Source organism: Elaeis guineensis, chromosome 4, assembly GCF_000442705.2.
Source record: "Elaeis guineensis isolate ETL-2024a chromosome 4, EG11, whole genome shotgun sequence".
In the NCBI taxonomy this organism is placed as follows: domain Eukaryota; kingdom Viridiplantae; phylum Streptophyta; class Magnoliopsida; order Arecales; family Arecaceae; genus Elaeis; species Elaeis guineensis.
The window spans coordinates 32,569,082-32,582,395 of record NC_025996.2 but is presented as its reverse complement, the minus strand read 5'-3'; the positions used below and the strand labels follow the sequence as shown (position 1 = coordinate 32,582,395).

The window sequence follows — 13,314 nt, the reverse complement described above, 5'->3', positions numbered from 1 at the left end:
CAATACGAGTCAGGGAACACCGTTTTGTAGAGGATACACCCAAACGGATAAAACTTGAAGCTTCCGGGAAAACTCCCACTTTGTCCGACTGGAGTTGCAGACACTGTGGTCCCTCCACATTTATTCTCACGACAATGTACAGTAGCATCTCCGACCACCCTCTCAGACGTCAACAGCAAAAGCGCAAGCAAAAAACAATTGCCTGGTTATAGTCCCGGTAATCCGGATTAAAAATATTTATACGGAAAAATATAGATTTCTGATAAATTTTTTATCCTCGGAAGAACGGGCTTCAAGGATTTCCACACCATTTCACTCATCTTTCGGCCTTTTATCATAGAACCAAACAATGGCTCTGTTATTCGGAATGTAAAAAAGTAAAAAGTGACAACAGAGGTAGCACCATTGCCGATAATTTACCGAGGCAACGAGAGCTCCGAGAGCTTATCGACGAAGAACGAGACAAACTCCTCCATCTCGTGGCTGGGCAGCGCCAGCCCCACCTCTATCCCTCCCTTCTCCTCCCGGCTCTCCGCCAGCGACAACGCTCCCGTCCTCTCTATCGATATCACCTCCACCTTCCTTGGTCTGCCCCATCCGAAGTCGACTTCATACATTCCCAACTTCGGCGATCCCGCCACCGTCAATGCTCTCGCCGACGCGTAGTTATACACATTCCTGATCCAATTCTCGGCATCCTTGAACGCACCCTCCTCCAAGCTCTTGATGACCTTCCAAATCGCATCGGCGGCGATCAGCGGACCGTCGCGGCCGGTGAGTTCGCTCCGCTTCGCCTCGACGCAGCAAATACCAAGGCAATTGCCGAAGTAGTTTGATGGGATTGGAGGGTCCAGCCGAGCTCTGCACCCGGTCACGAAACCGAAATGCTCTTTCTTCTTGCTCGTGTCTCCTCGGGCATGGACCAGGCCGGCCCACACGAAGCCACACGCCACCGCGTACGGCGAGCATTGCGCCGACGTTCTGCTCGCCACCCGGTGCCGGAGACCGTCAAGCTGGTTTCGGCTGAACGTGAACGTAGCTCGCACTACGTCGGACCTGCCATCCAGATCCCATGCCTCGAGACTCGGGTCGTCTTCGAGTAATTGGAGATCTTTGAGGAAGATCCCTTCGAGACCTTTGGAATCTTCGATCACGCTACGATCATAGAACGGGAGCCGTCCGGCCAGCTCTGCCGCTTGGTCGCCAAATTTGTGCATCGATGCCCATGTCTTCATGAAATTGGCATAGGTGGATCCATCGGCGACGGCGTGGTGCAGCGTGGTGCCGACGACGACGCCGGCGTTCGGGAATATGGTTGCCTGAATTGCCAGCACGGCCTGCCTGTCGCCGGAGGAGTGCAGCGAAGGGACCAAGGAATGGAACTTCCCGACATCGTGAACGTGGCTTCCCAAGAGCTCATAGAAGTCAGCTCCGCTCTCTGCCACGTTAAGCCTAACAAAGTCGCCGTCGGAGCAAAGGATTTCGGGCTTCTGGCCGCCGGATGGGCGCGTCAGGCTTCCAGCTAGAGGGTAGAAGTGGTGGAGGGTGAGAGACAAGGAGTGCTTGAGCTTGGGCAGCTCGAAGTGGAGGAAGTGAGACTTGGAATGGGGTAACTCGTAGAAGAGGATGCGTTGTACTGGGTGGAAGCGAAAGAAGACAAGGTCGAAGAAGGTGAAGGGGAGCGAGGGCCGGGCGGCGGAGCCCGGCGGAGGAGAGATCCGGCACTGCTCCAATACCTTAACCTTGTGGATTGGTGCCATGGCTGCTACTTTTGGGTCTCGATAGCTTCTCAAAGTGCTAATAATTCATCTTTGGTTCATTATTGTGGTACAAATATGTATGTATCAAAGATGGGGCACGCTTTTCACATGTGGGAGAGGACAGCAACAAGTTGGGGTGCGGAGAGATTCTTGTGCAAGTTCCTGGCTCTGCGGAGACGTTGATGCTTTTTGACTGTGCTTGGAGATTTAGGGTATTGGGAGTATATATTTTTCTTCCACTGGGCTCCTCTGCAGCGGGCGTAATGCACCACATGCTCGGTATATCATATTGGCTGTCCATCACATGATGGACCGCCAAAGAATAACATGTGCTGTGCGTATGTACAGCCGATATTCATGAACATGTTCTTTATTGATCGTCCATTCTGTGATAAATGGTCAGGATGATACGCCATATACTGTTTGTGCGCCGCAGAAGATCCGTGCTCGTTGTTCTTTCCTTCCGATCTCTACATCATGTGAGGACCGCAATAATGCAGGTGGGGTGAGCTGTTTCCATCGAGGTGGGCCCGTTGGTTTCCACAGTCACGATAGACTATAAGGTCTTACTATGAGATAGGGCCTATGGATTATTTCTAAGTAGGTGATATGCGCGCTAACGTTTTCCGAATGTCATGACCCGCTTCACAGTCTTTTTACATCTCACTTTTGTGTTTTTGTATTTTACTTCTGATTCAGTTTCACCATAGGTGTTTTCTAGATTTAACTTTTGAAGGCTAGCTGTTTGGTTTGTCGTGTCCTAGTAAAATATATTTATATAAAATATAAATAAATAGGATTAAAAATGGCTGTTTGATTATATAAATTAAGCCGGCAGGTCATGAGGCATGAGATGCATAACTGAATGCAAAACTGGCCTTTCTATCTCTATTTGTCATAATTTATTCACAAAAACTAGATTTTATGATAATTTTTAAAAAAATTTATGAAGATTGAATCCATTATAATTTATAGATCTTTGAATGTAAATTTATCTATTTGTATGAACATACAAATGTTGCTTGTAACATTTGATAATTAAGTTCATTCACCGGTGGCATAAGCTTTGACCAAATGTATATCCAACAAGTGGTTCCCATGTCATTAATTGAAAAGGGGATCTCATTGGAAAGTGGATGGATGAACATTAAAGCAACTTGCAGCACTAAAATCACCATAATTATTTACTACAATTAGTATATTTAAATACCCAACTATGCAAATATATGGTAGGTCTTTTATTGTCTAGTTTGATCTGTAGGTATGATTGACTAAATGAAGATGGCGTTGTAATAAAGTAGTAATATTTTCCACTTGTTTGATTAGGTGGGAAAGAGAAGATAGATCTTATTTGCTAGATACGCACGATCCTTAAATCGTTGACCAAGTCAACGCTTACATCTCTTGCAACACCCAAAATATTATGGCTGCTGTCTTTTTTGTTTCCTTTTCCTTTTACATTTTTTATATAATAAGCTTTACAGCTCTTCAGGCGTTTTTGGTAAGAATAAAATAAAAGACAGAACACGCCCGGCCAAGAGCACAAACCTAACCACTTTAAGATGCTCCAATAGGACAGCTAAGCCCACGACGATCTGCGAGGGAGAAACCAAAAAAACAGCGTGGGGACTGATCGGACCCATTATCAATTATTTCCATCCAATAATTGTGGCGGCCTAGCGTCCCATCATCCACAAAAAAAACATCAGAATCATCACCATAAACAGTTTCCCCAATCTTAGGTCATCACCTTGTACATTTTTTTATATTTTATTCCATGCAATGAAGCCCACAAAATTGTTTGGCAATCAAACTCCTCGGCTGGTTGAAACATGGCAACCATATTGGTATCAAGTTCTTGCTTTTTTTTTTTCTTTCTTTCTTTCTTTTTTATTTTTTTGGGTATCAGGTCCTTGCTTTTCATATATCCAAATTATAAAATTACGATGGTTATCGTAAATATCTCGGATCGATAGTTACTGTGAGTACTTAGATTGGCATGATGTCACAGGCTACTTCAAGTTGCAAATCATTGCCATGGCCACCAACCATTATATAGAGCCAAGGTGCCTGTGAGATCCGTTTAGCATACGAGCCACCCCTATCACCTCAGTCAATTTATTTTTTTGATATGTGTGATAGCTGTCCACCCTGAGTGGATCAACTCAGGCATAACTGACTTCCCTAATCTCGTGGGAGCGATTAAAAATTGAATTATCTCGCCCACAATGGCGTATCTAATGGCTTTGTAATCTCGAGATTGCACGATCTCACAGCTGTACAACCAGCTATTCGACAGCATTCCATATAAATTACCGGAGCTCCGAGGACCAGCTAAGCGAATTAATCCCTCTCAGAAAACTCGTTGTTGCTTTTTTATTCTCTGAATTTGATTTGAGTATCGGAGGGTCCTCGTCGGAGCCACAACTTTTGGTTTGAAATTGTTTTGCAAGTCACTCTAATCCATCATCCCTGTGTGAGGCTCAGTCGCCTCATCTCCGACCTCGATGATATCGGCAACAATAGATAAAGGAAGGACCTACATTCACATCAAGGCTCATAGACGAACATCTTCCTGACTCTGTAACGCGCCCCTCCCATTAGTGATAGGCCAAATCAATAACCAAGTGCAGCCAACGACGTCGGAGGTCCCACCACCAGCCCAACCAGCATCGGCCACGGCTGATCAGTTCAACTAATTTTTTCAACAAGTCTAGATCTGACGACTGCAGTCCAGACGATCCAAACTTTCCTTATGCCTCTTCAGACGGCACCGCAACATGCTCGGGCTGCCCCTACACCTTCTCCAGTGGTGCAACCTGCAGTCCCCATGGTGGCACCCCTATAAAACTCGATCCCACGACCACCCCTTCAGCTGGAGCCGCAGGTGACTCCTCGAAATCCGAAAAGAAGACCAACTCATTAGAGCCGCCCTAGGGCCCAACCGTCAGGCAGCGATCTCCAAGCCCCGGATCAGGGCATGATTCAACCTCTGGTCGCCACTTTCCTCTATGCTTCGAGGTCTGCACCGTCCAAGATCTCGACATCAAAAGGCGTTTTAGATGCTTGGCTAGCAACTAGATAAAAAGATAGAAAATGCTCTCAGCAATAATTCTTCGATGCTGCCTTATGAGGTGTTCAACAGCAAGCCACCCTTCATCCCGAGGATCATGCAGGAGCCACTCTCTTGCACTTTAAATTACCCAGCTAGAGGTCTACGTTGGGACCACTGATCCCATCGATCATCTTGAGACCTTTAAAGCGGCAATGCTCCTCCAAAGAGCATTAGATGCAATACTCTATTGGGCATTCCCTTCGACCCTTAAGGGGGCATTCAGTAGTGGTATTCAAGCTTGAAGCCGGCCTCCATTCATTCTTTTGATGATTTATACCAATCTTTTGTCAGTCATTTTGTTAGTAGCCGACGACAGCAGAAGCGGTCTGACTACCTCCAGACTATCAAGCAAAAAAGGATGAGTCGATCCATGCTTTTGTGAATAGATTCAATGCGGTGATCCTAGAGATCCGTGACTTGGACTAGTCGACTGCGATGGCTGCTATGATGGGTGGCCTACTGAAGAACGACTTGAAAAAATTATTGATCAAAACCTATCCTCAAGATTTCTCGGATATGCTCGCCTGTGCGGAGAAGTATGCATGCATGGAGGAAGCCTTTGCTGATGATCCCCCTGCTAGTTTTATTGTGACAGGATCGAATAAAAAGCACTTCCCAAGGCAGAAAAAGAGAATTCATCAGGACTCTCGATTCCCATTCTAGAGACAAAAAAATTGGAGTCGAAACCGACGATCCCAAAGTCTTCCTATGAGGGATAGACAACCTTGACCTCCTAGACGTTATAATAACTACACACCCCTGATCGTTCCACGGAGTGAGGTATTAATGCAGATATGATCTGAGCTGCCTGAGCCTCTGCAGATGCGGATGAAGTCGGAGCACCGCCGTAACCTCAGTAAGTATTATTTTTACCATCGTGTTCATAGTCACGATACTAAAGATTGTCATTAGCTTCACGATGAGGTTGAGAGGCTCGTCAGACAGAGAAGGCTGAATCACTTCATCCAGAGGGTGGCTCCTCAATGTTGATCTCAGCAGCCGCCTCTTCTATCTCAACAACTGTTTCCTCTGCCTCAGCCATAGCCAGGACTGATGCAACAGGAGGGACAATAGGTGGGAGGACAGGCGGTGGAAGAGAAGCGACCCATCCATGGGGAGATTTACATGATCGCTGGAGGGTCGTCTGGGTTGGCAAAACCCCTAGGGATGAAGAGGCCAAGGCTTGGAGATGAACAGGAGGAGGCTATCATCTTCATCGAGCACGATGCAGGGGTGTCCTGGCCCCACACAATGATGCGGTGGTTGTAACAGCGAATGTTGTTGATTTTAATATACACCATATTTTTATTGATAATGGAAGCTCAGTAGATATCTTATACTCTACTATCTTAACCTAAATGGGGTTCGCATCTGACCAGTTGAGTAGATTCGACACCCCGATCCAGGATTTCTCAGGAAGCTCGGTGATCCCAGAGGGAATGATCAAGTTGCCTCTCACCATGGGTACTCCACCCTGACGAATGACAATTCAAGTCAACTTCTTGGTGATTAAGCTCTTTTCAACCTACAATGCAATCCTCGGCCATCCGAGTTTTTGAACTCTAAAAGCTGTTGTTTCAAGCTACCATCTAATGGTAAAGTTTTCGATCAGAAATGGAGTAGGACAGATCTGAGGCAATCAGACCATGGCCTAAGAATGATTTGCCACTAAGCTCTGAGCAGAAGGCCAACCGGCTCAGGTGAAGGTCCAACTTGAGCTTCCGATAGGACTAGACGCCCGTGATGATCTAATTGAAGGGCATCCCCAACCGTCGAGGACCTCCTGAATATCTTACTGGAGAAGGAGAACTTGGGCCAGACTGTGAAGATCGTCTTGTGCTTGGATGAGGTAACCAAAAGCCGACTAACAGCTCTTTTGTAGGAGAATATGGATCTTTTGGTTGATCGACTGCAGACATGCCTAATATCGATTGGAGGTGATATCCCATCATTTGAGGTGGATCTAACCCTCATCCGATGAAGCAAAAAAATGGAGCTTTGCCCTAGAGTGCCAAAAGGCCATAACTGAGGAGGTGGACAAGCTACTCAAGATCGATTTTATTAGGGAGGTCATGTATCCAGACTGGTTAGCCAATGTTGTGCTGGTCAAGAAGGCAAATGAAAAGTGGCGTATGTGTATCGACTTTATCGACCTCAATAAAGTCTTCTCAAAGATAGTTATCCTTTGCCCGGATCGATTAATTGGTGGATGCAACCTTCAGATATGAGCTCCTCAGCCTCATGAATGCTTTCATCGGTTATAATCAAATCCGGATGGTGCCTGAAGATGAGAAAAAAATAGCCTTTGTCACTGACCATGAACTTTATGTTACAAGATGATGCCCTTTGGCTTGAAGAATATAGGGGCCACCTATAGTGGTTGGTGGATAAAATCTTCAAAGATCAGCTAGATCGCAATATGGAGGCATATGTTGATGATATGCTTGTTAAGAGTTAGGCTACCCCAGATCATGTTGCAGACCTTTGGATACCTTTGGTACTCTCCATCGATTTCGGATGAAGTTGAATCCAGTGAAATATGCTTTCAGAGTCACCTTCGGTAAATTTTTAGGATTCATGATCTTTCGAAGAGGCATCAAAGCAAATCCTGAGAAGATCAAACGGTCCTTGAGATGGTGCCATCGAAGACTATTAGGAAAGTACAACACCTCACTAGTAAGATCACCTCGTCAATCGCTTTATCTCCGATCAGTCGAGAGGTATCTTTCCTTCTTTAAGATCCTCAGACAGCCAAGAGACTTTCAATGGATCATCGAGTGCCAGAAGGCATTTGAGGAATTGAAGCAGTACCTCAGCTCCCCATCATTGCTCTCAAAGCCTCAACCTAGCGAGGAGTTTTTTTTTATATCACCGTCTCCCTGTCGTAGTTGGCTCAGTTCTGGTTAGAAAGAAGGATGAGTTCAAAAGCCTGTGTATTACATCAGAAAGGTCCTCCATAATGCAGAGATTAGATATTCTAAACTTAGAAGTTGATTTTTGTAATGGTTATCATGGCGAGGAAGTTGTGGCCTTATTTTCAGGCTCATACAGTGGTGCTGCTTATTGATCAGCCAATTAAAGCCGTTCTCCACCATCCAGATACCTCGGGGTGAATTACAAAGTGGTCTTTGGAACTCGTTGAGTTAGACGTGCAGTACCGTTCCGGCCTTCCATCAAGGCTAAGTGTTGGCAGATTTCATCCTTGAGTGCACCATTCAAATGGGGAGGGCTTGAGGCCTGCAGAGAACTCGAAAAAAGGAGAGAACTCAGGCTCCAGTGAAAGCTCAAGAGGCAAGCAAGTGGATATAGGGTCTGACCCAAAGGAGCTCTGGACACGGCACGTGGATGGCTTGTCAAGTGCGATAAGAGCAGAGGCTGGACTCATTCTAACCAGTCCTGAAGGAGAGGTGGCGGGATACGCCTTACGCTTTGACTTTCCCACCACTAATAACGAAGTGGAGTATGAAGCTCTACTTTCTGGCCTTAGAGTGGTGAGGGAAGCAGGAGCCTAGCATCTAAAGGTCTTAGCGACTCTCAGTTAGTGGTCGGCCATATTAAGGGTGCTATGAGGCCCGAGAGGAGAACATGAAAAGATACCTCCAAAGATAAAAAACTTAACTTCGATCTTTTTGAGCTTTGACATTCAGCAGGTTGCTAGAATGGATAACGCCAAGATGAATGTGCTATCTAAGCTGCGGCTTTGCTACCCACCGATTGGAAGGAGGGATTTACTTCGAGGTATTGAAAATCTCGAGCCTCGAGGATCCCCTCGCCATTCAATAAATTGATGAAGAGCCCTGCTGGATTGACCCTCACTCAAATATCTGGGGTTAGACGAGTTACCATCTGATCATAGAGAAGCTCGAAAAGTGAGAAAGCAAGCTGCCTATTATGTCCTCTACGACAATAAGCTGTAGAGGCGGCCCTTCTCCCTACTGTTAGAAATATTTGTATCCATTCGAGGCAGATTATGCACTACAGGAGGTCCATGAAGGTATCTGTGGAAGCCATTTAGGGATAAATTTTTTTCCTATAAGATTCTCTATCAGGGATACTACTGGCCCACCATGCAACAAGATGCAAATGAATTGTCAAAAGGTGTGATCGCTGCCAAAAGATTTTCAATATTCAGCATCTGTCGGTAGTATCTTTGACTCCTATCAATGCCTCTTGGCCGTTCGCCCAATACGGGATAAATATTTCTGACCCCTTTCCTCTTGCGTTAGGTCAGCACAAGTTCCTCTTGTGGCCATTAACTACTTTACAAAGTAGATCGAAGCAGAGCCTCTAGCCTACATAACAGAGACCAAAGTGAAGGATTTCGTTTAGAGATCTATTATCTGCCGCTATGGTCCCCTAGGATATTGATCACTGATAATGATAAATAGTTTAGCAATTTTTGGCTCCATGGATTTTGCAGAGAATATCAGATTGAATATCATTTTATTTCGATTGGCCACCCACAGGTAAATGGAGAGATAGAAGTGACCAATCGAACCATCCTATAAGGCTTAAAGGCCAGGATCAACTGGATTGGGGGATCATGGGTCGATGAACTTTATCATGTGTTATGGGCCTACCAGACTACCTAGAAGCTCCTAACTGGTGAGACCTCTTTTAACTTGGCATTCGGGACTGAGGTGGTCATCTTTGTAGAATTCGAGCTTCCTTCCCTTAGAGTCGAGGAGTATAATGAAGATACCATCTCAGTATGACTATGGCTAACCTTGACTTAATTGAAGAGAGCAGAGAGTACACCACTGTAAGAATGGTCACCTACCATCAGAGAGTGGCCAGGTATTACAACTCTCGAGTTAAATTGAAAGAGTTCCAAGCTGGCGATTTGGTGCTGCGATGGGCTGAGGTTTTGCAGCCCACTGAGCAGGAGAAGTTGTCACCCAATTGGGAGGTCCTTATCGGATGGATGAAGTAGTACTCCCTAAAACTTATAGGCTCAAACAACTTGACGGAATGTCGATCTTCAGATAGTAGAACTCGGCCAAACTTGTATATACTATCAATGATGTTGTAACATCTTTTTATATAAATGAGTCATCGATTTCATCAATTCTTGCTGGCATAAAAGAATTTTTTTCTAGTTAACTTCACAGGTTTCCTTAGCTATGACTATGGTCGATAAATGGGAACCTTCACAACTTAGAGATGGGGCTAACTTACAAGACCCCTTCAAAGTCTGAGTCATGCGAGAAGCAAAGGGAGACCCTAAGGAACCTCCAAAGGGCTAACTAATTAGACCCTCATGCGAAGGCGAGAAGAGCATAAGATGCTGTAGGCACACACTGCTTCTCATGAGGGCTAACTAATCAGACCCTCAGAACACCATCAAGGAGGCACAAGATGCCACAGGCACACACTGCACCTCGTGCAAAGGCGAGAAAAGCACAAGATGCTATAGGCAAAAGATGCCATAGGCACATGCTACCTCTCATGAGGGCTAACTAATCAGACCCTCAGAACATCACTGAAAAGAGCATAAGATGCCGCAGGCACATGCTTGTTGGGTGGATGTCTGGTCAGGATACCACCTCCCAAGATCTTTTCAGTACCACGCGATGCAGCAGGAAAAAAGAAGAAACAAAACAAAAGAAAAACAATCAAAATACGTGGATCAACCACAAAAGGGCTCGCCTCCACGGGGCATGCAAACTTCACTATGAAAAAAAAATTTTACAAGAGGAGACCTCACCCTCAACCCTTGTACACCCAATTCTCTCTCACCTGAAGTTCCCCTCACAAAAGCTCTCTCTCTCTTGAAGACCCCCTGAACCCCTGAAGTGCCTGGCGACCGCTGTCCAGGAGCCTCCTGCTTCTCTCTCAGCGCTCTCGCCTCTCTCTCTCTTCTCCGATTCGTACGGTGCGAGAAAACCAACCACACCCTTTACAATTCCATGCACAGGCTTTTAAAGGGTTAAAACTAGGTTTAAACTTGGTTAGAGAGGGATTAGGAGTCCTAAATAAAGCCAAAAAACCCCTGGACCGTCGGATCAAGACCGCAATCTCTTTGGACCGTCCGATCGCACTCCGATCCACGAAATAGTATCGTGGACCGTGAAAAATGCATGGGAAATGCCCACGCGGTCCACAGGCTCATCCGTGGACCGCCCGGTTCATGGTGGACCGATGCAAAAGGCCAGGCAGACCGCCTGGGCCTGGGCCGACCGTGCGCGCGGGCCTGGGCCGCGCCTGCGTGCGAGCCTGGGCCGCGCCTGCGCGCGGACTGCACCGCACGCCCGCCTGGGCCGCACGACCGGCTGGGCCGCCACCCGCATGGGTCGCACGTCCCGCGCGGGCCAGGGTCGCACGTCCCGCCCGCCGCTGCCTGCAGCCGCACAGCTACCGCCGGCCGCCGGCGGTCCTCCGTCGCCTCGAATCTCATGCCGACTTCAAAAGCTCGTATCTCCTCTGTCCGAGCTCCGTTTCAGGTGATCTTGATCTCGTTGGACTTCATTTTTCATCGCGAACCTCGCTATGGGCTCAATGTGGACTGAATCTCGAAGCATCAAATCTTAACAATCTCTACCTCGACTCGATATTCGGCCTCCTCCAAACTCCGAGAGCTTCTGGATCTCCTCGCCCCATTCCCTGGGGCAATCGCCTGCTGATCATGGATGGGCAAACATGGGAGTCGAGCCAGGCTACTCGATCCCATCTCCGTCATATGCTGTGCTCCTCCTGACCTGAGACCTGCTCGGGGCATCGTCCTGCGGCAATAGGAATCTCACTTTACGACGTCACCTCTCGTCCTCCCGAGTCTCCTGTCTCGTGCCCGATCTACCTCCTAGAGCTCCACCTCGCTCTGGGCTCCACCTGACTCCCGAAGCTCCACCTCGCACTGGGTTCCCTGTCAGGTAATAATATCCTCTGCTCCCTTTCTTCCTCTCCAGCACAATCCTATCACCGCGTAGCACCCTCAGGATTTCTCCACCAGCTACCGTCCTGTAGCCTCTCGAATTCAGTCTGCTAAGTGAGATAAGATTTCGCCTGTAATTAGGTATGTATCGGACCTCCCCCAATTTCCTCACTGCATCGTCATGTGTCCTCCAGCTGACCGTCCCAATGCCTCTGATCGCACAGCTCGATCCATCCGGCAGATATACAGTGCCCTCACTGTTCTCTAGGGAGTCAAACTGCTGCTCTCTGCAACACACATGATAGGGGCATGCAGAATCTAATATCCACTGCTGGGAAGAAGTAGATACCTCGTTAGATATCTCCAGGACATCTCCATCTAAATCGCTGCCGGCCGTCGCTACAGCAGCCACCATCCGATTTTTGAGTTGAGGGCAATCTCTGGCTAGATGCCCTAACTCCTTACATCGGTAACACCTGGTTTTGCTCAAGTCCCTCCTGGACTTAGACCGCCCTCGTTGCGATCTCCTGTCACTCCGTCTACCGCCTCCTGCTCTTCTAGAAGCCACCAAAGCTGAGCTTCCGCCATCTTAGCTCGAAGCTAGGTTCTCCCTCCTGAGAACCTCGTTCTGGAGTATCGCCACGGTGACCTCGTCCATCTTGATAGTGCTCTTCCCCACTAGAAGAGCAGTCACCAAGGACTCGTATGAAGGAGGAAGTGACGCCAGCAAAACCAGCGCCCTAGTCTTCTCCTCAACGTTCTCGCCAATGCTGAGGAGGTCGGTGAGGATCTTCTAGAAGTGGTTCAGATGCTCCTGCACTCTCTGTCCCTCAGTCATCCGCAGTTGGTAAAACTACCTCCAGAGGAAAAGAGTGTTGGTGAGAGACTTCGCCATATACAACTCCTCGAGCTTCGACCACAGCACCGTCGGAAAAGTCTCGCTCAGCACATGGATCACCATCTCATCCGTCAGGTACATGCGGATGGTACTCACCGCCTGCATCTGTAGCCGTTTCCAATCCCGCACCTCCATAGTGGTCGGCTTCTCATCGCACAAGAGAGCTTCGATCAACCCCTGTTGGATGAGCACGTCCTTCACCCTTGCTTGCCACAAGGAGAAATTGCTCTTACCATCGAACTTGTTGATCTCCATCTTAATTGTTCCTGTCTTCTCCATCTTCAGTCTTGCTCACCACCACTACAATCTGCATCCTCATACCACCTTGCTCTGATACCACTTGTTGGGTGGATGTCTGGTTAGGACACCACCTCCCAAGATCTTTTCAGTACCACGCGATGCAGCAGGAAGAAAGAAGAAACAAAACAAAAGAAAAACAATCAAAATACGTGGATTAGCCACAAAAGGGCTCGCCTCCATGGGGCATGCAAACTTTACTATGAAAAAAAAATTTTACAAGTGGAGACCTCACCCTCAACTCTTGTACACCCAATTCTCTCTCACCTGAAGTTTCCCTTACAAAAGCTCTCTCTCTCTTGAAGACCCCCTGAACCCCTGAAGTGCCTGGCGACCGCTGTCCAGGAGCCTCTTGCTCCTTCTCTCTCAGCGC

General features: G+C 47.4%; 1 protein-coding gene across 1 annotated transcript; it reads right to left on the bottom strand.

The window, feature by feature from the left end:
• Positions 1–206: 206 nt before the first annotated feature.
• Positions 207–1,926, bottom strand: LOC105043068 (anthocyanin 5-aromatic acyltransferase). Its single transcript, XM_010920486.4, has one exon. It carries the CDS (start codon positions 1,758–1,760, stop codon positions 417–419), a length of 1,344 nt encoding a protein of 447 aa, XP_010918788.1. The 5' UTR covers positions 1,761–1,926; the 3' UTR covers positions 207–416.
• Positions 1,927–13,314: the final 11,388 nt, after the last annotated feature.

Excerpts from the sequence above, each read along its gene's own strand:
- LOC105043068 (XM_010920486.4), bottom strand. The coding sequence starts at position 1,760 with ATGGCACCAATCCACAAGGTTAAGGTATTGGAGCAGTGCCGGATCTCT.